The sequence below is a fragment of the Spinacia oleracea genome, chromosome 6, assembly GCF_020520425.1.
Source record: "Spinacia oleracea cultivar Varoflay chromosome 6, BTI_SOV_V1, whole genome shotgun sequence".
Taxonomy (NCBI): Eukaryota; Viridiplantae; Streptophyta; class Magnoliopsida; order Caryophyllales; family Amaranthaceae; genus Spinacia; species Spinacia oleracea.
In genome coordinates, this window is record NC_079492.1 from 14,321,583 (window position 1) to 14,349,448 (window position 27,866).

Consider the following 27,866-nt stretch of genomic DNA (forward strand, 5'->3'; position numbering starts at 1 on the left):
GAATTAATGATATTAATCCACAGCTTACTCTTGACTGAACCCGTAGGGTCACACAAATAGTACGTAAACGGATCAAGTATTTAATGGCATTAAATACTCCATCTATGGATATTCGGAATCGACGGATCTTGGTTTCAGTGGGAGCTGAGATCGTCACAGGCAAGAAATGAATACTCCGGAAACGATGATATTGCCGGAAACGGAAATATGGATCGTATCGGAAATATAAATATTATCCAAGTCGTAGATGTTGCCGGAAACGGAAACATGGTACGTATCGGAAAATATTATCGGAAATAGAAATATTGCCGGAATCGGAAATATTGCCGGAAACGGAAATATTGTCTGAATCGGAAATATTATCGGAATCGGAAAATAATTTCGGAAACGGAAATATTAAATATTTGTTCGAAACGGAAATTAATTCCGGAATCGGAAATGTTAAATATTGTTCGTATCGGAAATGAATTCCGGAATCGGAAAATTAATCGGAAGCGCGTCGTACGAATTAGCATCGGACGAGCTTGCTAGACGAAGGCCCAGCACGAAGCCAGGCCCACGTCCAGCAAGGGAAACGCGCGCCACAACACGCCAGCCCAAGGCTGCGCCAGGCCCACCGCAAGGCAGGCCCAGCGCGCGCCCAAGGCTGCGGCAGTCGTGGGCTGCGTTGCTCGGGCTGTGCGCGCGCGCGCATGGCGCCCCTCGTGGGCTGCTGTGCGTGCGTGTGTGTGTTTGTGTTCACATACGAAACCTAAAACGTACAGGATTCGTTTAATGATTAAATTCCTAATCCTAAATGATAAATTAATTAAATAAGAGTTTCACTAGGATTCTAATTTAATTAATTCGTATCCTAGTAGGATTCCAATTCTCTTTCCATACCCCTATAAATATGTGGCCTGGGTTCACAATTTATAACGAGTTTTCAAGTATTCAAAGTGAGTTTTTGAGAGAAAAATTCAGTCACATACCTTGCCTAAAAGTGCCGAAATTATTAGTACCTTAAGGGCGATTCTAGTTGGTCAATCTTAAGGCGGATCCGGACGTGCTGTGGACTATCTACGGAGGGACGACACTTGGAGTCCTAAAGACTTGTTCTTGTTCGGTTCGGGCGCAGCTAGGGAAGGCACGCAACAAAGAGTATGCATCTAAACTATGCTATATGATTATGTGTAAATAATATGTATTCCTGGCTAAATGGTTTTTCCGCATGATTTATGAATTGTCATATGTATCATAACCTAACATGTAGGATTTAAACCTACATCCTCTTTGTATTGGTTTGAAGTACCAATACAAAGTGCTCGACCAATTGAGCTAATAGGCTTATAATGTACCTCACATATTTTTTGCACGCCAAGATATAGGATTTACATGATTATATAGTCCAACTTCCTCCTGTTCATTGACAAAGTAGAAGGCTGCTAATGAATTACACCTATTCTTTGGATGAGCCTATCCAGCTGCAGTTTGGCAGAGGATTTTTAGCTCGCTCAGAGTCTCCAAATGAAGTGCAAAATTCTCAATGATGCTGCAACAACAAGAATGTTCAAAAATAAATCTAATGTGGGAAAATTTTATGCTACGTTTTTCACTGACTCTGTTATCAGTGTCTGGTTGCAAAAGAACAACAAGAGTTTTAATTATTTGGGTTATTCTACTGATGATTGTGTAGGGATATTTAAGATGTCTGGTCAGTTCAATTAATAGAGAAGTATAGACTGTTTTGAGAAGAGATTGAAATGTAAATTTTCAGTATGTTTATGTTACGCCAAGAAGAAGCAGCTAGCTACGTTGATCCTGCTTGCCCACTAAATCAGACACCAATGTTAGATCCAAACCCAAAACTCAAGCACCTAAAAATAATAGTAAAAGAGAAAAGCCAAGCAAACCACATGATGAGTAGTAACTCAACAAATTCAATATGGATTTCCCAACAAGGGAGAGCTGAGGGTAAATTACTAAATTTTCTGTCAACTATTATAACACCAGCAGACACAGGGGAAATCATTACAGAAACCAGGAACATGTATCACTAGAGTTATACCTGATGATCTAGGGCATACGCCATAGCTCCTCTCACGCTTAGCAGCAGCTTCCTGCCTTTTGAGCAACTTAGATTGTATTTGTTCTACAGAACCAACACTGTCACACCATCCTTCCCGAATAGATAAACATACAATAAGGTATATTGTTAGGCTTCAACCCATTCTATCTTCCTGTTATTTCAAAACACTTGATGCTTCACCAAAATCAAGCACTGATTTAAGATGCCATATTATTCACTGTCATATTATCTACTAGCCAAATTCAGAACCATGGGAATGAAAGAATATACAAAAATCAAACACCAATTGCTCAATATCATCTAATTGCCCTATAGTGGTTTTGTTTACAAGTATAGTTACCTTTATTTGTTCCATAGTGCATCAAAAATTGAACAAAAAGTAAACCAAAAACAAACATGCCCAAAAGAATCAAATATCACCACATCTGGAAAATTGGTTAAATTCATCAAAATTTAAGTAAAATACCAACATAATTGGCAAAAGATCAATCACAAAATATTGATATAATTGAATTGAACCCCAAAAATTAAATTTAACCGACTGTAATTGAAGAACAAACAACGAAATCAATTGAACCACAAGAGAAAAGGAAGGAAGATATCATACCCGAAGATCGAAATATAAGAAATTAGGGTTTCAAATCGAAGACGATTTATGATAATTCTACCATGATTTTGTGATATCTTGAATGTCGTTCGTTATTTTCCAAAACTCTTTGCAAGCATTAAGCGAGGTAAACCCTTCGATTTGATGAGTCTGAACCAAGATTTTCGATCGGATTTTGTTCATTGAATTTCCTTAGAAATTTTTGTTCATGGACGGAAGAGGGGCGAAGTGAAGTGAGGTGAGGAGAGAGATTGAGACTTGAGAGAGATTGAGAGAGGCAACGGAAAAGGTTATAAGTTAGGCACGTGTGACCTATGGGTGCACAGTAAAATTAGTGTGGACCGGGTCCACACAAGAATTTTCCTATTCTAAAATATAATTCACCAAATACCCCTATTTTAATACTTATTTCACCAAATGCCCTTATTCTGAAATATAATTCACCAAATACCAATTACTTAAAACTACAAATTTTGATGCTCAACGACAAGATTTTGTGTTTGAAAATTAGTCGTTTTATTGTTTGCTTATAAATACCCGCTTTCTGACTGTTTATTGTAGCTTAGACATTATTTTGTTGATTTCATATAATTTTTGACTGAATATTAGTTTGATGTTCGTTATCCATGGCATCTTAAAACTACTCCGTATGAACACATTGTCGTGGCTGATATGTTGAATAAGCTTTCAATGTCGTTTATTCACTTCCCTTTCTAAGCATTGAAGCTTTTGTTCACCTTACCCCACATGAACTAACAAAAATCCCCACACAAATAACACCCTCAAAATCAAGGATGAAAAGGTAAAAAAATCCACATATGCAACCGTAAATCTTTAACCACACTGAAGAAGAATTCCGATATTTGACTGAACTTCTCTATTGTAACTAACATTCTGATTCCGTCACTAATAGATTCTGGGTGCGTACTCAATTGATTGAACCTGATTTTGCATCAAATTCAACATGGACAAACAAAACATATATTTTCCGAATAGCTGATCACCATATACAACATATGGAATACTTGCTACCCGTAGTCGTCGATTTATGAACAAGCAAAACATACAAATATCTTCATTATAGAATAGAACTAGATTAGGTCCCATGCACGCACGGATATTTAAAAATTATTATTTGACCATCTTTTTTATAAAATTTTTAATTGAATTATTTATCCCTTAAATCTATTGTGTAATTAATAATCTCCAATGTACTCATTTTATCATATTTTAACTTACTACGTATTATATATTTTATATGTTTAATATGATGATGTGACTAAAATATTTGATATATTTAATATGTTAATTTGACCAAAATATCGAGTAAGAATATTTTCTATTATTGATATGACAGTTTGACTAAAAATTTACCAAAATTTTAATAATGGCATATTCCATAATCCTATATTTTTTTCCATATATAAACATTTATACAAAAGGAGAGAAAATAAAAAAAGAATAAAAAAAAATATTTTTAGGAATTAGTTTTTGGCGGGAAAATTTTTCACCAGGAAGTGACACGTGCCATTCCTGGTGTCTCTTTTAGTATATAGTAATAGATGACCACTGGGTTAGGTCCCTGCAACGCACGGATGAGACTAAATAAACTTTTTCTCTATTATGACTAATTTATTTAAAACAAAATCATATCAAACTTTATCATGAGTTGTTGGAAAAGTAAAGAAATTATTATTTTATTCGAATTATAAAGTGATTAGTGCAATCTTAGGTGTAGGGTTTCGACAAAAAATACTTAAGTAGGGCAAAAAAAAAAAACTTATCATACCTTTATCAGGTAACCGTTTTCTTTTAAAATTGAATGATATCCATACTGTAACCATACTCGTACCCGCTACATAAAATGGAAGAAAATAATAAAAAATGCTTGTTTGGGTATGGACATATAATTACACATTATTGTTTAAAACTATTGCATGTAGACTAAGAGTATAATTGTTTTTTTTTAAAAAAAAGGGTTTATGAAAATCAAAATACGTACTATCTTGCTATTACTGTTAGGGAGTAACAACTTACTACGTACTCCGTATATTATAAAAACAATAATATCATAAAAATTGTGATTTCCCCATTCCTGGCATATATCTTTCAAATCAGTATTAATATATTATGTTAAATTCTAGCCATAATACACTTGAAATTGTAATTTTGAAAAAAAAATAAAAAATCAGGAAAATAGATATTTTAAAATATTCTTTAATTAAAAATTTATTAATTTAAGAAGAAGTAAGGACACACCAGAAGATGACACGTGTCATTCTTAGTGTGTCTTTTAGTATATGGTATATAACTAGTGTGTGGCTCGGGCGATGCCCCGATTGCTACATTGAATAATTAAAATTTTAGATTTTTCTTGAGCAAATTATTTGATAAGATACATGTATAGCATTAAGTGAAAGCATTCATCAAGTTCGTCAACTACACAAACACACTAAGTCATTTATCATGAGAAATAATTTTTCAATTGCATCATCTTACAATTTGTATAATTTTTTTTGTAGTGGAAATAAGTGATTCAAAATTAACAAACACCAAATTAGACATATGCAGTCATGCAAGACATTTTTGTAGTTGATGCTTATGAGACTTATGACATCATGTTTATTCATGGTTGTCCTAATTCTTTAATTATTATTTTTTTTCCAAAATAGTCAGTAGAAAATAAAAAGTCACGTAAAAGTTTAGTTGCATGTAAACTTCATATTAACATTCATTTATAAATGAATGTGAAGAGATAAATCACAAATGGTTGTTGGTTAAGATGGTAATGAAAGTTATCCTTCACACTTGAGGTTTAGAGTTCGAGTCTCATTATACGTATTGATTTTTGGTTGTCCATGATATGACATATATCATTGGTGAGTGGATGATGTGGCGTGAAAGGAAGAGTACTACGTGCCACATACACATTTTTCTCAACGCCTTTTAATATATTAGTATAGATATAGATATTGATGATTGATTGATTGTGTACCATGAATGTTCGTTTTAAAAACTCATCAAATACAACAGTACAACACACACGTGTACCAAAACCTTTGCACTTGCTGACTTGCAACATGTATATTAAGTCAGGGTCTGTTGATCTCCCTACGATTGAGTTTCCTTTTATCTAAAACGGACGTACTCTCAGTCCGCTTGTTCACTCTGCAGGTTCAGGAGTTCTATCTGCCACAACACCAAACTAAGACAAGGTAGGAAAATGACGCAGTCGGAATTATCAAAGAAAAGCAAGCGCTAATCTTTACAACGAACGAACAGATTTATGAGCGATAAATCTGTAAAAACTCTGGAATCCACCAGAAAAGAGATAAACTCTTAGAATTTTATTATCAAAAGAATAGTTGATTTCTAATGACGAAAATAAAGTGTTTAAATAGTTAACACAAAACCCTAATACGAAACGGAATTAAAAACAAAAGTCGGAAATAATTAAAAAGCAGTTTTCGAGCTAAACGAACTCGGACGGCCTAAAAAGCCCATCAATCACGGCGTGAGTTGAAGTCGTGAGTCCGATTTCCTTTCTGAAAACATATTCTATTAAGCAATCGGACACCGGAGGCCCGACTAGTAGAAATAATTTCAGCAATTTTCGACGATTTGCTTTTTTGTCGAATTGTGCAGCCATCCTTCCTACGTCAGAAAATTAGACAAAAACAAAGCATTTCAAGTAAGAAAAGTGTTGTGACAAAAGGAATTTAACAGGTGTGATTGACACTTAATTAATCTAAGCACTATCACATTTACATTGCCCTTATAGCTTATTTGCACCAAATTTTTTTAATGAACAATATAAGCAACAAGAGGAAAAAAAACTTAAAATGCCGATTCCATCTCTTAAGAATCAAAACAACTTGATGAAGTTTCCTATCTCAACCCTCTAAAATGTATCTCGCTCACTCGGCACAAACCTCACATGACAACCATCACCCCACAGGTGGAAACCGTATGGTCCAATTAATATCAAGAAAACTTCACTCCCAGGTTATTAATTGTTGGAATTGAAAACTAACAACACCACCTAGGAATTAATTGTAAAATATACACAACTCTATAATTAAAACTTAAAAATCTTCTGTTTCGATCTATAATCCCCAATACTAAGTAGCAGAACAATACGAAATGCAATAGCAGAGTCGGAAAAAATACAAACCATCAAATAACCAATTGCAAATTTTATTTTTCGCAATTACAAACCATAAATTTTAAAAAAATCACAAATTAACTATCAAATTACCAATCTTATTTTATGCAAGAATTTTGAGGTTTGTTCAAGAAATCGAAGAGCAACAACTTTAATCGGGGACCCAAACCTATCAATCGAAGAGCAAAAATTTTCTTAAGTTTGAAAACCCAGAAAAGAACTAAACCCAAACAAGCGCAGAAGAATTTTAAAGTCTTAGGCCCTGTTCGGCAAAATTAGCGGTAGCGGTTAGCGGTTGAGTAGCGGGTAGCGGTTAGAGTAGCGAGTAGCGGTGAATAGTAGCGGGTAACGGTTAACTGTTAAAGTAGCGGGTAACTAATATGAGTGTTCGGTAAAAGTAGCGGTTGATATTATAAAATAAAAATAAAAGCTAGAATCCTATTTAAAACTTTATTATAAATTTGTCAAACGCTACCCGCTATCTTAAACGCTACTAATTTTAACGTTTGACAAAAGCTACCCAACCGCTACCTCAACCGCTAACCGCTACCTGAATCGCTACTTTACCAAACAACTTACAAATTTTACAAGTAGCGTCTTGACTAGGTCAAAACGCTACCCGCTACCTCAAACGCTACCGCCGAACACGCCCTTAGTGGGAGAAGCAGTTGAAGAATGACCACAAATGTAAGAATGGGTTAATCCAGGATGGGTAATAGCGCCCAAAGAGAAAATAAGGATATAAAGGTAAACTCATGTTAACGACGACTTAATGTCCGTTCACTCTAACGGTACTTAATGGTATTATACGGATTGTGAGGGGTATTTTATGTAATTCTAAAACTTGATGGGCGTTTGGTGAATTATGTTAAAACTCGGGATATTTCATGAAAAATTAGTATTAAGTTAGACTAGGTATTTAAATTATTGAATGGAGATAATAAGCATGTCAGCATTAAATTAAACTAGTTATAGTTATTTATACATTTGTGTTTTCCAATGAAAACATCTATCTATACCTCTATACCTAGTAGTATTTAAAAAGGAACACTATAGATTATTTGAAGCCATGTGACATCTCATTATTATAAGCCATGTGGCATCTCTCCTTTCATCCATCATTTTTTTTTTTTCCAATTTTTCTTTATTGTTTCTATGATTTACAACTTCTAATGCCTCTTCACTCCATTTTCCTTATTCAACATCAAGTAATTAATAGTCTAATATACTCATTAGTCTCTTCCACTCCACCCCTTTAACATCAAATATTTATTCAACATATAATTTTTATATTTTTCCAACCTTCAAATTACACCTCTATTTAATTCATATATTACAAAAAATCAGACATACTCACTAATTAAAACTTCAAAAGATATCTGAACAACCATTATACAACCGCCCGTTCTATGAACGGGCTCAAAAGCTAGTTTAATTTATTTACCTATTATTTTCTTAAAAGTAACAAAAAAAATACTAAGTTTAAGGTTTAATACTAGATCCGTTTTATCATGATCTACGGAGCTCCTTTTGTCATAAATATTAAGAGAAAAGAAAAAATGTTTGTATAAAGATGAATGAGTATAATAAAATAAGGATAAAGCAAGAGGGAGAGTGTAAAAAAAGGTGAGTGATTGTAAGAAAAATTGAATAAAATAAGAGAAAACGCGTAATGTAAATTTTTTGAGGCAAGGGGGATAAGAAAATACATTTTTTATGTCCAAAAATAATATAAAGCACAATATAAAGAACATTATGAAACGGACTAAAACGTAAATTGTAAAGATTATTTTGAAATGAAGGCAAAATCTTTTCTATTCATACGAAGTATTGATTTCGAAAGATCGAGTACGTACTTTCTAAGAAAATTAATTTACGTATACTCCCTCGGCTCCGTTCCATAATGTTCTTGACTTTTCCATAATGTGCGGTCTCCAATGTACTACTTTGATTCATTTATGGTTTAAATTTTAGATTAGTAAAAATTATAAAAATATACTCCTTAATGTTCAAAAAATTTACATTGAAAAAAAATTCAATACATGAGATCCCACAAGTTTATATATTTCCTATTGTTTTATGCTACCAATTACAATCAAACTTTTTTTTGTTTTTGGATCATGGCGATGCCCCGAGTTATTACATTAATAATAAAAGTCTATGCAGAATAGGACCATTTTTGTCATTCACATGTAAAGGTGGAATGCACGCAAAAGTAAAAGATAACATAGTCTCAGAATTAATTCTTTGTAACACTCTAGCACTATGCGTGGTTTGGACGCACATTATGTTTTTATGCATGTGTTCGAAATGAAGCCATGAAGGCAGAAGAATAGCTGATTTATATGGCAGAAGAATAACTTTACTATTACGGATTTATGCATGTTTTCTAAATCAAGGCAGAAGAATATAGATTACTTTAAAATATTGAAGAATAAGTGTTGAGGATAACGTAGTTACACTAGTGGAAAAAGGATCATTTGCATCGCACTTTTAAGCATATTTGCGTCGCACATCGTGCGTGGCAAAAGCTCTCGACGCAAATGACTAAAAGTCATTTGCGTCGCACATTTGTGCGACGCAAATAACCTTATTTGCGTCGCACAATTAGCAAAAGTGCGTTGCAAATAACTTTTCAACATGGTGCCTGAAAAGTCATTTGCAACGCACATTAGCTAAATGTGCGACGCAAATAAGGTTCATTTGCGTCGCACATTTAGCTAATGTGCGTTGCAAATGACTTTTCAGGCACCATGTTGAAAAGTTATTTGCAACGCACTTTTGCTAATTGTGCGACGCAAATGACTTTTAAAAAAAGTCATTTGCCACGCACAATAGCTTAATGTGCGACGCAAATGACAATTTTAGCGCCAAAAAATTAAGTCATTTGCCTCGCACATTGAGCTAACGTGCGTTGCAAATGACTTATTTTTATTAAAAAAAATATTCGTTTTTTAATATTAGTTGGAAATTCCGACATGATCGTCTTTGAAATTAGACGGTTCATTCCCAATACCGGGAATACATTTATAATTAATACCTGTCACAAAAGTTTACAACGTAATTAACGTTCCCAATAAAAGGCAATTAAATTCGTCATAGATCGATCAACCAACATGTTACAACAAACATAAAATTATTACAACAAAGGTACGTAGCTAGCTAGAGATCAAGTTCATATTACAAATTAAGCTAAAAATTCGACATTGTTCATGAAGTAATCTGCCCAAAAATCTTTCACCTCATTAATCTCCTCCGCTGAATAAGGCAATGTTCTTGAAAAATCCTAAAAAAGTGTAAATAATTCAATTTATCAACGATTGATCAATATAATAGTTTTGTGTACTTCAATTTATTATATAAAGTACGTAGTTTATGAGAACATACCTTAGTAAGATCTTGACTATTAGCATGATTCATTATTATGTCGTACATAAAACGCATGACGTAGTAGCCACAATCTAGTGATCCCGGTTGTTGAGCACACTAAATGCATTAAAATAAATAACACAAGTAAAATTTCTATCACATTGTATGTTATAATTTTGAAAAACTTATTTCTTAGGTAAATAATAAACTAATTATATATATATATATACCTGTGCTGGAATCCATGTTAATTTAGTTCCCTTAGATTGTCCACCTAGTCTCTTGTAACTCCGAAAAGCACTACACATTCGATAAAATATGCAATTATATATACTTTGTTTACACATGTAAATGCAAAGAATATTTTACATGTAAGTGCAATTATATACTTTGTTTACACATGTAAATGCAATTATATACGTAGTAGTCACATTTAAGGCTAATTGGGTCGTACGTTCTAGGTCATTTTTAGGCAAAAATGATGTTTTCGAACCCAACTTTGAACCAAAGAACCTAAGGAATGTTTTCAAACTTATTACACGTCTCATATGCATAGTTATAACTTTCTAAGGCCCTTTACAATCTATTATTTCACATTTAAGGCTAATTGGGTCGTCCTAGGTCATTTTTAGGCAAAAATGATGTTTTCGAACCCAACTTTGAACCAAAGAACCTAAGGAATGTTTTCAAACTTATTACACGTCTCATATGCATAGTAATAACTTTGTAAGGCCCTTTACAATCTATTATTTCACATTTAAGGCTATTTGGGTCGTCCTAGGTCATTTTTAGGCAAAAATGATGTTTTCGAACCCAACTTTTAACCAAAGAACCTAAGGAATGTTTTCAAACTTATTACACGTCTCATATGCATAGTTATAACTTTCTAAGGCCCTTTACAATCTATTATTTCACATTTAAGGCTATTTGGGTCGTCCTAGGTCATTTTTAGGCAAAAATGATGTTTTCGAACCCAACTTTGAACCAAAGAACCTAAGGAATGTTTTCAAACTTATTACACGTCTCATATGCATAGTTATAACTTTCTAAGGCCCTTTACAATCTATTATTTCACATTTAAGGCTATTTGGGTCGTCCTAGGTCATTTTTAGGCAAAAATGATGTTTTCGAACCCAACTTTGAACCAAAGAACCTAAGGAATGTTTTCAAACTTATTACACGTCTCATATGCATAGTTATAACTTTCTAAGGCCCTTTACAATCTATTATTTCACATTTAAGGCTATTTGGGTCGTCCTAGGTCATTTTTAGGCAAAAATGATGTTTTCGAACCCAACTTTGAACCAAAGAACCTAAGGAATGTTTTCAAACTTATTACACGTCTCATATGCATAGTTATAACTTTCTAAGGCCCTTTACAATCTATTATTTCACATTTAAGGCTATTTGGGTCGTCCTAGGTCATTTTTAGGCAAAAATGATGTTTTCGAACCCAACTTTGAACCAAAGAACCTAAGGAATGTTTTCAAACTTATTACACGTCTCATATGCATAGTTATAACTTTCTAAGGCCCTTTACAATCTATTATTTCACATTTAAGGCTATTTGGGTCGTCCTAGGTCATTTTTAGGCAAAAATGATGTTTTCGAACCCAACTTTGAACCAAAGAACCTAAGGAATGTTTTCAAACTTATTACACGTCTCATATGCATAGTTATAACTTTCTAAGGCCCTTTACAATCTATTATTTCACATTTAAGGCTATTTGGGTCGTCCTAGGTCATTTTTAGGCAAAAATGATGTTTTCGAACCCAACTTTGAACCAAAGAACCTAAGGAATGTTTTCAAACTTATTACACGTCTCATATGCATAGTTATAACTTTCTAAGGCCCTTTACAATCTATTATTTCACATTTAAGGCTATTTGGGTCGTCCTAGGTCATTTTTAGGCAAAAATGATGTTTTCGAACCCAACTTTGAACCAAAGAACCTAAGGAATGTTTTCAAACTTATTACACGTCTCATATGCATAGTTATAACTTTCTAAGTCCCTTTACAATCTATTATTTCACATTTAAGGCTAATTGGGTCGTCCTAGGTCATTTTTAGGCAAAAATGATGTTTTCGAACCCAACTTTGAACTAAAGAACCTAAGGCAAAAATTTTGGCAAAAATGGCATTTTCATATGCATACTTTACTTACTTGTTTAGTGGCTCCTTAATCATCAAATTTCTCTTCTTCTGTTGAGAATCAAATATGTACACCTCACGTTTAGACAAGCAAAGAACTAAAAGCATCCAGTGACTCCTACATACAAACAATAAACGTATGTAGTTAGAAAAAAAAAAGTTAAATTTATAACAATCAATTAAAAACGAAGTTCAAAGTAATTTTCATACTTTTCGTAGTATGGACATAAGATGAATGTCTTAGAACTAAGTGCACTCATGGACCTCGTGATGTACAATAGAATTCGATCTGCATCGGACTTTAACATGGTGGCCGAGATCATCTCCGGGCACATGAATCCAATACTATTGGGGTGACAATCATCGTGAAAACACAACTCACTCAAAGCCCTATAATATAGAGTGTAAGAACGTTAAGACAATCATAAAAATAAAATTTAGGGGCAAAATATGAATTTAGGTAACTCACGTAGCAAAAACTTGTATTATTGATATATTGAGCCATGCTCCCGAGAGAAGTTGATCGGTGTCTTCAACGGTGACACTAATTTCAAAGTCCTTTTCCATATTGAATGTCCTTTTAGTGCAATGTACCTTAACGTGCTCCCCTTCTTTTAATCCCAACATCATAGTTTTCATCACATTGCACTTACCACTCAAATTTTGCACTTTATAATTTTCAAGGAAATAGGTTTTTGATTTAGTGTTGGACGCTTTTGTTCCACTTCCCCCAACCACTATCTCTTTCCCTTTGTTCCCTTTCCCTTTAGGCTCTTTACTTGTAGGCTTGTTTACCTGAGGTATGATTTTCAAATAACGATATACATATTAGTGAGCATATTTAGGCAAAAATGACATTTTCGAACCCAACTTTGAACCAAAGAACCTAAGGAATGTTTTCAAACTTATTACATGTCTCATATGCATAGTTATAACTTTCTAAGCCTCGTAATAATCTATTATTCCACATTTAAGGGTAAATGGGTCGTTATAGTACATATTTAGGGAAAAATGACATTTTCGAACCCAACTTTTAACCAAAGAACCTAAGGAATGTTTTCAAACTTATTACATGTCTCATATGCATAGTTATAACTTTCTAAGCCTCGTACTAATCTATTATTCCACATTTAAGGGTAATTGGGTCGTTATAGTACATATTTAGGCAAAAATGACATTTTCGAACCCAACTTTGAACCAAAGAACCTAAGGAATGTTTTCAAACTTATTACATGTCTCATATGCATAGTTATAACTTTCTAAGCCTCGTACTAATCTATTATTCCACATTTAAGGGTAATTGGGTCGTTATAGTACATATTTAGGCAAAAATGACATTTTCGAACCCAACTTTTAACTAATCTACAAATTAACTTGGTGAAAAAATAGTTGCCAAAATAGTACCTATCTCACTATTTCTCTTTTTCAACATAAAATCCTTCATCATGATCTCGGCGTGTATAACTCATGTCAACATCGTCAATCATTTGAGGGATATGCCAGGAGGAAGGACACAGAATTATTGCAATCACAACAAGGACACAGAATTAAACTTGATTCATGTTCTGATTGATGTTTCAAGGCAACCTTAATGAACTCTTGAATCCCTTGTAAGAACCTTGTAGAAAATCGTTTACTACCATACATCCAACTCCGATCCATTTTCAACCACTAAAGATAAAACAATATGACCAAATTTTGTCAAAGGTTAGAATATAAACTAGGCTATTCATATCATTATAAATCCATGGCTTCCAACAAAACCTACCATAACTAATAACAAGTTCCCATAGTACAATTCATTTCACATCACAAATTCACAAACCCGAATTTTGTAGCAAACCCAAAACATCATTTCATAACCTACACAAACCATCTCATAAACCTAAACAAACCCAAAAATTCATTTCATAACCTTAATTCAACAAAACCTAATTGTAATAAACAAATAATTTCAACAAAACCAACTATTACAATTCACCAAAAACTACAATTAAAATTCAACAAAACCTAAATCTTAAATGTGCACAATTAAAATTCAATTAAATAATATCCACAATTAAAATTCAATCTTAAAATTCAACTAAAATGTACCATTAAAATTCAAACATAATATCCACAATTATAATTAAAATGCACAATTAAAATTCAATTAAATAATATCCACAAAATAAAATTAAAATGTACCTAATTAATCGATGGAGCAATTGAAGAGAGGAGGGCCAGCGTCGTGGCAGCCGACGGCGTTAGCAAGCAGCGGCGACAGTGACCTGTGAAGAGGCCGGGGGTTGAACGACGATCAGGGGGCGGCGACGAGGAGGAAGTTGGAGGACAATGAGCTGTGCGAAGAGGAGGTTGACGCGGCAGGAAGACGAACAGCAGGTCGAGGAAGACGGAGGTTGACGGCGGAGGACGAGGTTGACGGCGGAGGACGAGGAAGGCCGAGGAAGTTGGAGGAAGGAATTGAAGCAGTGAGGGGTGAAGCTTTTGCAATTGGGTTTTTAGAAAAAATTTTAGAATTGAAGCAGTGAGGTCGCTGTGGAATATCGCATTGAAATTTTAGAAAAAAATTCAAAACATCATTTGCGTCGCAGAATTACTAAACTGCGACGCAAATGACTCTAGGATGCCCCCCAGAGTTATTTGCGTCGCAGATTAGTAAATCTGCGACGCACTTGATTGAGTTAATTGCGTCGCAGTTTTACTAATCTGCGACGCAAATGACTCTGGGGGGCATCCTAGAGTCATTTGCGTCGCAGTTTCACAAAGCTGCGACGCAAATGACTAAATTTTATGCTAAAATTTGTCATTTGCGTCACATGTTTAGAATGGCGTGGCAAATGCGGGGATGCAAATAAGCCTTTTTCCACTAGTGTTATTCAAGATGATAGAATATCGTATGAGATAGAGTTATTATGTATATGATATAAAATAAAAGTCTATAGGACTTAGGAATCCTACGAAATGTAAAACCATCTAGTTTGTAATATAAATAGAGACGTATGTCCAAAAATAATATGAGACAAAACAAATAATATATTCTCTATAATTTAGCAATAACTTTATAATATTGAAGAATATAAATTACATGCATAATTCCATCAAACTTTAAATGATACTTTTTTTTTGAATCATGGTTATACCATTTTTAGCTGATTAATAAATGGAATAAAAAAAGTTAGTTGGACAAGCAGAATAAGTTCCTGGTGATCCGATTGGGTAAAAATGTAAAATCAAACTCCCACTTTCTACGTGTATAAATTGATATGTTGAGCATGCAACTCAACCACAACACAAACCAAAATAAAAACAAACACACTTATTTGCATCTTATTTCGGCGTAAGAAATGGCTCAAGCAATCGTAAAGGTGTGTCTTCATTGTTTACGCGTCACTAATATATAAATTAACTCTTACATACCATTTTTTACTTTTAATTATGTCATTTAAGTTATTTGGTTATCTTAATTAAGTTACTTAATTAATTGGGACTTACTATTTTATTTTTTATTTTTTGCTTAATTTTATAGAACCAAGAGGTTGAATACTACGGACCTTATGGTTCTAAGCTCCCAGAAAACTATCGCATGCAACTTGTTAATGGAGAACGTTTCAAAGAAGTTACAGTAAGGCATGGGGACGTAGTGGACGCATTGAGGTTCGTGGTAGCTAAGCCAGATGGGACTACCAACACTTACCAGTTTGGTGGAAACACCGGCGCTGTAAGCAAGGTTAGACTAACATGTACTAATATATATATATATAGTAACGTATACATCTTTAAATCTTCATTTTTAGTGAGTTAATATATATTTTCCTACAAGTCATTTAACATATAATTATTCCTCCGATTTTTTTCCCTTAAAATGCATATCTAAAGATAGCGCTCAAGGATGGCGAGTACTTGACAAAAATCAGTGGTACTTCTGGAAACTACACATACCAAGGTAATAATGTGATGATTGCTACAGTGAAGATACACACCAACTTAAATCCGAATGGATATGGACCATTTGGAACCGGTAGATTCGTCAAAAATATGGAGAAATTTTCATCACCGGACAAGAATAATTTACCTCTTGTTGGATTTATGGGGAGGAACGGCACATATGTCGAGTCGGTTGGAATCATGATCTCAAAGGTAACATATACGTAGTACAAGTAGTACTTACCAAATACTTCAATTTAATCAAGGTTAATTGAGTGATTAAACTTGAGTGAATCACTACGTATGATCTTAATCCCCATTTTAAATATTTCCACTTGCTTCTCATTTTTTCTAGCTTATTGTTTAATATTTCAGCTTTAACTTTAATCGTATTTACAAAGTCACTATAGGTTAATTTAAAATAAACCTCGCAATAATTTATTTACAAAGATTAGCTTGTATTTTGACATGTGAGGATGAAAAAACTTGAAAATTAAGATGACTAGCTTATCTAGTAGTACGAAATCCAAAATAATTTATACGTCTCGTACTGATTATCATATTTTGTTTATGATGTTGGTAGGCACCAGAGATTGAAATTTTTGGGCCTTATGGTTCTAAGCTCCCACAAAACTATGACCAACAACTTGAAGACGGGGAACGTTACAAAGAAATTACAGTAACACATGGGTCTATAGTGGATTCACTCGGATTCGTGGTAGCTAAGCGAGATGGGAGTACTGCCACTTATCAGTTTGGTGGCAAAGGCGCACATGTAGGCAAGGTTAGACCGACATATGTGCATGTTTAATCTTCATTTTTTTCCGAATAATGCTATACTTAATTTCAAGTCCTTTAACGTGCAATAACGCCCCGTTCTTTTTTTCTTAAAATACATATCTAAAGATAATACTCAAAGATGGAGAATACCCAACAGCAATTAGTGGAACATCTGGCAACTATAAATATCAAAGTGATAATGGTGTGTTGATTGCTACTATGAAAATACACACTAATATGAATACGAATGGATACGGACCATTTGGAAAAGGTATTGACGTCCAAAATGTGGAGAAATTTTCATCACCAAACATGATTAGTAGTCCTATTATTGGATTTTTTGGAAGGAATGGCAGGTATCTCGAGGCCGCAGGAGTCCTGGTCCAAAAGGTAAGACATATACTAATTACCAAATACTTCAATTTAATCAAGGCTCAACACTATATATGTTTTTTTTATTCAAACAACACTATATATGTGCTAATGCTTCTTTGTATTTCAAATATAGGGATCCCCTCCAAAGAATTAAACGCAAGGTGATGGATGACGTATGAGTAAATACGTTCATTATGTGTACTTTCTATTTTCTAATAAGCCACATTAATTTATATATTATGAGTGAGTGGCCTCTCAAGAGTGATTGTAATCATAAACTTGAGTGAATGTTGTATTGTATTTTCCTAATTTACGCTATGTATTGTCTTATCTAAGATAATATAAAGTCTCATTTCCCCTTTTCAATATTTTCGCGAGTTAAGTTAAAGAATGGGGTCTCATCTTTCACATTTAATCAAATTAAATAATGACTAGTTTAGGGCCCGTGCAACGCACGGCTACTACTAAACAATTTATTATTTTAATAGTAACTAAAAGACTTGTGATATTAGGAAAACATGAGAGTAAAAGGATATATGAAAAAAAAAAATCAAAGTTGTGTAAAAAAAATATTCAAATGAACTAAATTTGCATATTACTATGCAAAGTTAAAAATTATAGTCGTTTACTTGTATGTAGAATAATCTAACAACGTTAACCAAACCCGAATGACTCAAGACTAATTTTCGAAAAGATCCGAGCATAACCGAGTTAGTCAAATACAACATATTTTGAATTGAATAAAACCTTGATAAATAAACTTATATGTTAGTCTACTTACCATGTATTATTATTATTTTAATTAACATTCTTACTTACCAGTTACCATGTATTATATTATTAATAGTAGACTAACATTAGAAGTTCATTTATCAATATTTTTTATATTTCTTATCAGATTAAAAAGTTATAATAATACATAAACAAAATTATATCATAAAGGAAAAAATAATATTGATTTAGCTTTCCTCCAATAATATATTGTGCAGTACACATCTATGGTAATTAAAATATATTTTTATCTTAGTTTCCTAAAAAAACGTAATGTAATTTATTTATTTTTAAGTAAAAAAATAAAATAAACATTTTGGCGGGAAAAAATCGCACCAGGAAATGACACGTGTCATTCCTGGTGTCTCTTTTAGTATATAGTAATAGATGTTGATATGAAAGTTAAAGGGACAATAAACTAAATAGCCAAGCATTGATTAAGTGGGAGTTTTAAGAATGTTAAAAGTTTTCTATTAAACATTTAGAGAGAGTTATACAAAAAACAAGTTAGAATATATATAGTATAAAAACAAAAGAGATTTTAAGGTGGCGACAAGTGTCATGCAAATCTTCATGTTTTAAAAAATTAAAATAGATTAGCATTTTTCTAGGGTCAATTAGACAACTAAAAGTGACAAAACTCATGTAAATTGAACCATTAACTCAACAAATCATTTGATATCATAACGTAAACGAACTCAGGAAACCATCCAAAAACTCCATTATCCCAACAAATAAATCAATAAGAAATCCAAATCTCCAATTAAAATTGCAAAAATTATAAAACCCATAAACCATAATTCATCTCAAAATCTAAGACAAAAACCCATTAATTAAACTCAATAACAACAACGAAATCGACACATAATTTCAAAGAATTTGGAAATGGAGATTTTGACGAAATTTCCATTCAAAATCAAGAGAGAACAACCCATATCACAATATAAAATCCTCAAAATCAAACGTCCCAAAATGAATTTCAGCGTTTTTTTGGGTGTAATCGATAGTACTCCGTATATGAATTACGTTGTTTGATTTTGGGAGGAAAGAGATGATCAGATGAACAGAGGAAATGGGGAAGGAGAATTAATTTATGAGCAAGTAATTAATTGTAAATGCTTAATTATAATTGGTTGATGGCTTACATAGTTTTACGTACGAGCAAACCGATTGCTGCCACGTGTATTTAACCAAGGGGACTAACCTTTTAACCAAAGGGACTAATTTTTTTTTTTTACTTTGGTTAATTTTGGCCGGAAAATGAATAGTAAGTCCTGAACGGTGAAAAAAAAAAGTTATAGGTCCCAAACGGTGAAAAAAGTAAAATGTTAGTCCCCATCTTTGGACTTAACTCATATTTTCGTTGCTCACTGATTTATTTTTAATTAACGCCTTTGATTTTAATCATATCATACCAAGGGAGATCAATATTCACTATTACAAAAAATGGAATATATATAGAAATGTTAAAATATGCTTTCTAGAATGTCTTAGAGGTGCTCTCCTGCTCAGCGGATTATAAAGTTTATAGAACAGGTAAAAGATACGCTTAAAAAAAACCTATTTTAGCGACTTCTTTTTACGACTGCTTTGATTTCTGGGCTCAAAAACAAATTCTACAACTAACAGAGTCCAGTAATCGCAAAAAATTGCCTTACTATAGTCATCGGTCAAGTGGGAAACCAAATTGGTTTATTATTTTTGTATTCAAATTTTTGGCAAGTTGGTTACATATATAAGTACTATATGCGTGTAAGATTACATATTATCTCTACGATGCTTCTGTGAAGGTCGTCGACTAATGACGACTAACTTGTTAGATGAAATCTAGACCATTAATTAATCTTAGTTAAATCTAGGCCACTGAAGTTTGGCACAACCGGTTGGGACATCCGGGTGATCAAGTTCTTAGTTTTCTTAGACAAAATGGTCATATTCGATGTAATAAGGGGAATAACCCCGTAGTTTGCCATGGATGCCAATTAGGAAAACATTGTCGTCTTCCTTTTTCAGATTCAATTACTAAAACTTGTGCTCCATATTTGATATCATTCACTCCGATTTATTTACGTGCCCTATTAATAGCAATACGGGATTTCGTTATTATTTGCTCTTTCTTGATGACTACTCACATTTTCTATGGGTTTTCCCTATCAAATTAAAATCGGATGTTTTTCCTACTTTTGTACGATTTCATACCTATGTCAGGACCCAATTTGGGGCTTCCATTAAAGCTTTACAATGTGATAATGGTCGTGAGTTTGATAATGATCGTTTCACCCTCTTTTCTCACCAATATGGCATGATTTGGCGACATTCTTGTCCTCATACGTCACCTCAAAATGGTAAGGCCGAACGTATGATCCGGACCATCAATAATTTATGTCGTTCCCTTCTCTTTCATGCTTCTCTCCCTCCTTCTTTTTGGGTTGAATCCCTGCATATGGCTACTTATTTCTCAATATTCGACCAACCCGACTCCTCGCTAATCTCACTCCGGTGCACATTCTTTATAACAAATCCCCTTCCTATGATCATCTTCGTACTTTTGGGTGTCTATGTTATCCGAATCTATCCGCCACCGCCCCAAACAAACTGAGCCCACGGTCTACTCCGTGCATTTTTTTGGGTTACCCACAATCCCACCGTGGTTATAGATGCCTCGATATCCGGACTAGGAAAATAATCCTCTCTCGTCATGTATTATTTGATGAATTCACCTTTCCAAATTCTTCAGATTACATTCCAAAAGCCAAGGATTTTGATTTCCTATCTTCTATCGTGGAGTCTAATCTTGCTCCCCCTCTAGTCCAGTCCACGGTTCCAAGGCCCAATCCACTAAGCCCAAACCGTGATTCTGTGCACCCTCACTCTCCTTCCCTCTTTTCGAGTCCAGCCCAAGTCGTGACCCCACCTGCTGCGGTTCCTGTTCATGTGGACCAGCAGGGGCACTCTCCCTCATCTCCCTTGGACTCTCTTCGTGGGCCGAGCCCATTTTCCAATCCCTTTAATCCAACAGAATCTTTTGGGCAGAATAGGTCCCTGGTGGACCGTGGGACTGTTCAATCAGCCACGGGTCACCATGGGCCTACCCAATCTATTCTTTTGGATACTTCTACCCAGGTCCAGCCCCACACCACACCCCAACCCAACCCCTCCACTCATTCAATGCGTACTCGGGCCAAGGATGGGATTTTTAAACCCAATTCCAAGTATGCTTGCCTAGCCCGTGTCACTTAATTCTTCTCCATCTCGCATCTCACCCATTTCGAAATCTCCATTGATTGCCCTCAAGGACCCTAACTGGTACAATGCCACGTGTGATTGTAGACACCTACTTTTGTCCCCATTCCCGCAAGGGAAAGGTTCGATGATGAAAGCATAAAAACTCCACTTGACAACACATCTCCTATAAAATAAACGAATCTCGATTCCCCATTTCATTTTACCCGAAACCTGCTATTTATGGAAACCTGCTAAAAATAGTAACTGCCGTAAAAGGTAGCGTCTAAAAGTGGCAAATCATAAAAGATAGAAACCTGTCAGAATTAGGTGTTGCATTCCAACATAAATCCTAAATGAGCCGCAAGAACCCTATTCCTAATAGGATTCGGAAATAAGAGTTACGTATTAATCAAAAACCTAACGAGCCTAGAGTTCGTAACGGGCCCAGACGCATTCCGTCACAAATTGATACGCGCTAAAAGACTCAAATTAATCTCAAACTCTACGGATTTTAGAATCCGAATCTGACTAAACAAAAAACTGCCCATACCCTATTTTCAACGCCTGGCTCTGGGCGCTGAAAATACCTGGGTACGTTTCTTTTCCTAATTCTTTGTGGATTAGAACTCTGCAATTCTAACTTTCCACGAACTCTTCCCTATAAATAGGCCCCTAGTTTCGACGTGAAACAACACACAACAACACATAATATACTCTGAGTATTGACTCTAAACCCCTTAGCCTAAGCCTCTCGCTGCGAAACTGTTCACGCGTTCTGTCGCAATCGATCCATAAATCGAACAGAACGTATCCTGTCCCATAATCGAGATTCGTTAAATAAAAAGGAGAAGTAGCAAAGTCAAAGTGGTTAGTTTTCTGAGAACCGTGACGCACCTCTCAAGGGTGCGTCGTAATGTGTCACTTTTCGATGATTTAACTGCTTTCCTCGCCCTTTTTATGAACTGTTAAACTAACCTAATATGATTGTTCTATCACGCCTAATAAATATAATATTTTTGGGAAATCGGATTATCATGCTAGGTCCCTTAATGCTATTTAAATCAGATAATCACGATCGAATTAGTATTATATGCTGCATGTTGCTAAAATCAATTCAGATTAGTTTAATAGTTAACGCATGTCCCTTCAATTATTTATGCTGAGCTAGTAAGGATATCCTGCCTCTAGAGTTATCGACGAGCGAATTACTCCTCTCGGTAGTTACAGTCCCCCGAACCCTCAATCTCTACCTTGCGGGTGTATATTGAGAGATCCCCACACCAGGGATCACAAGGGAACCTACGGCCGTCGTGGTCAAACATAATTGCACTCCCTTTATGTCACGATAACCGGGTTTTGTCAGTTTTTCTCATTGTCGTTAAAAACTAAATGGCGACTCCTATATTACTAGTCAATTGGGTGTATACTCACAGGAAATCCAATTACACTTGATTGAATAAAAAGAATCGTCACACCCACGAGGGACAGGTCACGCATTAGCCTCGCGCTTTTTCGCCCCCCTCACAGTGGCGACTCCACTGAGGATAGTGAAGGAAATACTCGTGCTTGTAGGTAATCAAAATAGCCGAAGGGTGAAACGATCCTACCCCGCGTTTATTTCCCCATCAAGTTGGGACGACCTGAAAATCAGCATATTAATGTGAACGGGCAGAACATCATAACGAATCTCGGCTCCCTCGGGAGTTGGGACTAAGGATACCTTTTTTCGCCAATAGGGGGGTGCATACGCCGCGCATGTTTCCCACTCGGTACTTGTGCAGGTAGTACACCTATCCCGAACCCAATCGCTCGCCCATTAGGTCCCTCTCGCCTGCATGCCCCCTTGGCTTGCACTTGCGGGTTGGCCTCTTGGGCGAAATTCGTCTGTTGAAGACACTACCTCGACCGGGGCATGTGTTGGATCTACGATAGAAGCGGTACCAAGCCAGGCGCAAATACTACCCATAGAAGCCTATCATAAACTACGTGGCATATTTAATTTTCGAATCCATGTTTGTAATGTAGTTATGTGTAGCGAAATATGTGATTGTGTGTGACAAACTATCCTAGAAAACCAATGACCTTAAAAATTGCCCAAACATTCATAGACTAATTTGCCAAAGAGTTATACCGAAACACGTGTTCCGCAAACCCGAATGATCGCCACAAAATAAGCGACGCTCGGGATGGCCTGTAACGAATCCCACGAACGATGTTACGCGTAAAGGACGTTATTAGGCAAGCACGCAAATCGAAGTCGCATAAACAGAAAACAGAAAACGAGAACCAGCCAGGGACGCATTTTCAACGCCCCTGGCTGGGCGCCAAAATTTCTCACGCCCACTGCTGGGCGCTGAAGTTGCTGCTTGACTTTCTGGTCAGGCGCAGCAGCCTCGGTGCCCAAGCAAAAAGAAAGTTCGTAGCGCAAAAAATGTTCATCAAAAGAATTGCTACGAGGGTGTAAGAAAAGCACTCGATTTCAAAAGACGACTCGCGAAAAATTAATAACTCTTTGTGTCGTCGTTAGGCCTCCTACGACGGCAATGCTCGGCACCAAAACCGAACATGCTAACAACTATGAATGTCACACAGGCAAGTGTTTCGAAAATCCAAAGAATGACCAAAATAAAAAAAAACCCCCAAAAAGTGTACCGACAGAAGAAAGAGCGAAAAAGTGAAAAACCAATTTAGAGAGTCGAAGTCTAGACTAAGTAATGCTTGAAACTTTGGGAACATAAACTTTAGCTTATCTTATGCCTAGGACCGGTCCTGCCACTTGGTGCCGATCAGGGAATCAACGGCTAGTGCGTCTCGAAGATACATCACCAACATCAGGTTTAGTAACTCCAAGCTCCGTCCGTCGTCCCTCATTTCAAGGATCTTCGCTTCCCCAACCTCGATTCGCACCTCCAAACATGTCCATCGAACATTTGCGAGACCAGATGGTCCAAATGACCCAACTCATGGGCCAACTGAAAATGGAAAACGAAGTCTTAGCGGCTGCGCAAGCCAAAAATGACCTCGAAAACGAGAAGAGGATCGAAAAAATGGTCCTACAGCAAACCATGGGGAGCAAATACTTCTCCCTCGAGCCTGAACCTTTTTCTGGCAAATTACCAGAAAAGTTCAGTTCATCTGACTTACAAAAGTTCAAGGCCACGGACAACCCCCGTGATCATCTACTGAGCTTTGTGAATACCATGAACCGGAAAAGGCGTGGACAAGTCCATGTACCTACCTGCCTTTCCTTTGTCCTTGGAACCTGTGCCGCTCAAATGGTACTATCACCAGGACCCTAAGCTCTTCCCCACCTGGGAAGACTTTGTCAATGTCTTCATCAAGCAATACTCGTCGAACATGGATTTCCAAGTCACCATGCGCGAGCTGGAAGTTCTCTTCCAAAAGAAAAATGAGGGTTTCACAACCTACTTTGCTAGATGGAGGGACCAGGCGGCCCAGCTGATCAATAGGCCTCCCGAAACAGAATTGGTCCAAAAATTCATTGACAACTTAGACCCGGCTTACAGACAATACCTTAGATACCTGGAACTCGACACTTTCAAAAGGGTTTATGATGTGGGAATAAAAATCGAGGACGACCTCGCCAAAACCATACAGAGCAAACCTGCATATAAGACCAACAGCTATAATCGGGGCAACACACCCCAAGCCCAAGAAGTCCATGCTGTAGAAGAGGCTCCCGCCCGAAGATACCCTGTAAGATGGGTCCGAGACCGAAAGTTTGCCCCACTCGGGTCAACTTTGGTACAAGCCTTTGAAAGACTAACCAATCAAGGAAAGTTGAGACCTATAGGCCCCACCCGTGACCCTCCTGTCAAAAACAAATATTGGGTCGAAGGTACTTACTGCAAATTCCATCAAGGAAATGGGCATGACACTGAAAACTGCTGGCATCTAAAACATACGATCCAGGACATGATAGAGGATGAAGTAATACCTCTCCCTAACGTTGGAAAACCCAACAACAAGAGGAGCCCACTCGGCTCTTGTCACATCTCTCTCGACCAAACAGAGAATTTCGACCCCACGGTGTATATTACACCTCAAGGTGCACCACTCGCTGTGGTACCTATGGATCGAATCGAGGGGGAAGTGTGCGGTGTGTGGAACGATGATGCTGAAGATATTTACCTATCTCAAGTCTCGGGCCAGGACCTCTTCACTGAAACTTGGCCCGGGTATGCTCTCATTGACACCACCCCTCAGGAGCCCGAGGTCGACAACCTCACCCGATCCGGAAGGATATACCAACCGGATATTCACCCACCTCCTATGAACGACATCCCGGTTAGGCAAACTCCTGAGAACGGGCGGCACGCCACCGTCGCAGAAGTCATTGAAAATCCTCCCCTGAAACAACTGAAAAGAACCAAGGCTGAGATTACCATCTGGGATCTTATGTGTACTTCAAAGGAACATCGCGAAAAGCTTATTCGCTCACTTGACCTCATCTCAGTGCCCACAGATATCACACCTGACTCATTGGTTAGCCATGTCACGAGAGATGCCGGAGAAAAGGCCATAGTTTTCACTGATAAAGACTTACCCAAAGAGGGGGGTGCTCACAATAAAGCCCTTTACTTAGTGGTTGGATGCAAAGGACAAAACATCCCCCTAGCGCTCGTAGATAATGGTTCGGCGGTTAATGTCTGCCCATTGCGAACTGCCCATTGCTTGGGGCTAGGAAGCGATGACTTCCAAACCTCCTCACAAGGGGTACGAGCTTATGATAACTCCCGAAGGCCTGTGTTGGGAAAAATCAACCTTACCATACAAACTGGGCCTGTGGCGCGCACCACGGAGTTTCAAATAATCGACATCAAGCCCACTTTCAACCTCCTCTTGGGGCGACCTTGGCTCCATGACTTAGGAGGTGTGGCTTCAGCCTTGCACCAAATGGTTAAACTTAACCATAACGGGGTAATACTAGAAATCCGCGCCCTTCCTCTCGACGTCAGTTGTACTATGGTTGGAACGGCCGAAACTGCAGATGACCTTTATGGGTTTCAAATGGAAGAAACAATCCAGTTCATCGAAGATTATGATCCAGCATTCCTAGACCCGCATGCATCCCGAGTCATCCCTAGAATGCTGTTGGCTCAAGGTTATTTCCCAGGAACCCCATTGGGCATAAGGAAGAAGGAATGCACATTCCATCCTTTTCCCGACAAATCTACTCCCTTTGGCTTAGGTTATGAACCAACGGAGGAAGATATTGCTGACCGCCTATCTAGGCTACGCCTTAACAAAGCCAAACAAACCACCCTCCTTCCCCCATATCAAAGGACCCTTAACGGGATGTTTGTTCGGGAAGGAGAAGAACACCCATGCTGTGATTTCCCTGAACCCTTCGTTCAGGATGGCTTGCTAAAATCCGGATTTGAAATTTTCCATGACTGCCACACCTTGGATGAGGCACCCCACCTCACCAAGACTAAAACAGCTGAAATATTGGACAACCAGGCTCTATGGACATTGTTTAACGAATCGAGGCCTATGGAGAACGAGACTGTGATGACTACCCTAGCTTTACAAGATGAAGGTTTCGATCCAACCCGGTTAATCTCTCCTGCATCAACACTAGAAGAGGTCGAGAACGGATGGGTGAAGACATATCAGTGGGTCAATGCAAAAGGAATGGAATTCAAGATGAGTACCGGTGAAGGACCGAAGTTTTATGAGACTAAACCCCAGGCTTGAGCCACATAGAGCACCATTAGTAAAAAGCGCCTAGTAGTTCTTTAGATTAATAGAAAAAAAATAATAGAGACTTTAGATGGTCCTAAGGCCCTTTAGAATATGGGTCAGTTTTATTTCAGTGTGTTTTCCTTACTTTCCAAATCAATAAAGGCGTAATATTTTTCCTAAAATTTTTTATTCTAACACTAAATAAACACCAAATGTACTTGCAAAATAATAAATAATAATAATAATAATAATAAAGAAGCGGCCCACTATAGGCCCAACAAACAAAGCCCACTCGGTTTTGAAATAATGCCATGTGAACCAGTTCCCGAAACCCACAAAATAAACCACACTATCCCATCCTCAAAAAGCCAACCATCATAAGAGCCAATCCATGCAACCCAAAATCAAAAAGAAATCAAAAATTTAAAACAAATGCAAATGTTACCAAAAAAAAAAATTCATAAAACATAGAATCCACCAACAGCTTCCACATAGATTCCATCATACCCTCCACAAAGATCTTCATAAGTTCCGCACCCTAACTCCATTTTCAAAATTGTTTTGAGTCACCAATAGAAAAAATTAATCTGGACAAAAATGCGTTTCACGCTAACAGTCAAAAAAGCCTCCAAAATAGCCTCAAAATTAACTTTAACCACGAAGCAAAATATCAAGGCACAAAAAACGAATTGGAAATAAACGCACGAACATGTGAAG

The 27,866-nt window shown here is 36.4% G+C and overlaps 2 protein-coding genes and 1 pseudogene across 2 annotated transcripts; 1 reads left to right on the forward strand and 2 right to left on the reverse strand.

Moving 5' to 3' along the window:
• The window catches only part of LOC110790706 (thaumatin-like protein), a 44,536-nt pseudogene extending 41,578 nt beyond the window's left edge, over positions 1-2,958 (reverse strand).
• A 6,884-nt stretch (positions 2,959-9,842) lies between these two features.
• LOC130463771 (ubiquitin-like-specific protease 1) lies at positions 9,843-13,100 on the reverse strand. The gene is made up of 6 exons (XM_056832998.1): positions 12,832-13,100; positions 12,573-12,752; positions 12,376-12,480; positions 10,440-10,509; positions 10,228-10,326; positions 9,843-10,126 (listed from the first exon to the last, which is right to left on the reverse strand). The coding sequence occupies exons 1-6, from the start codon at positions 12,999-13,001 to the stop codon at positions 10,028-10,030; spliced, it is 723 nt and encodes a 240-aa protein (XP_056688976.1). The 5' UTR covers positions 13,002-13,100; the 3' UTR covers positions 9,843-10,027.
• Positions 13,101-15,594: 2,494 nt separating this feature from the next.
• LOC110790708 (mannose/glucose-specific lectin) lies at positions 15,595-17,810 on the forward strand. Its single transcript, XM_021995483.2, has 6 exons — positions 15,595-15,730; positions 15,892-16,092; positions 16,242-16,502; positions 16,873-17,073; positions 17,196-17,459; positions 17,578-17,810. Exons 1-6 carry the CDS (start codon positions 15,710-15,712, stop codon positions 17,596-17,598), a joined length of 969 nt encoding a protein of 322 aa, XP_021851175.2. The 5' UTR covers positions 15,595-15,709; the 3' UTR covers positions 17,599-17,810.
• The last annotated feature ends 10,056 nt before the right edge of the window (positions 17,811-27,866 follow it).

What these genes read in the sequence shown, in the direction of transcription:
- LOC130463771 (XM_056832998.1), bottom strand. Translation starts at nt 13,001, where the DNA reads ATGAAAACTATGATGTTGGGATTAAAAGAAGGGGAGCACGTTAAGGTA. An exon ending in ATAATACAAGTTTTTGCTAC is followed by an intron (nt 12,753 to 12,831) that starts GTGAGTTACCTA and finishes TCTATATTATAG; the next exon opens with GGCTTTGAGTGAGTTGTGTT. An exon ending in ATTAAGGAGCCACTAAACAA is followed by an intron (nt 10,510 to 12,375) that starts GTAAGTAAAGTA and finishes TCGAATGTGTAG; the next exon opens with TGCTTTTCGGAGTTACAAGA.
- LOC110790708 (XM_021995483.2), top strand. Translation starts at nt 15,710, where the DNA reads ATGGCTCAAGCAATCGTAAAG. An exon ending in TGGCTCAAGCAATCGTAAAG is followed by an intron (nt 15,731 to 15,891) that starts GTGTGTCTTCAT and finishes TTAATTTTATAG; the next exon opens with AACCAAGAGGTTGAATACTA. An exon ending in TTGGAATCATGATCTCAAAG is followed by an intron (nt 16,503 to 16,872) that starts GTAACATATACG and finishes TGATGTTGGTAG; the next exon opens with GCACCAGAGATTGAAATTTT.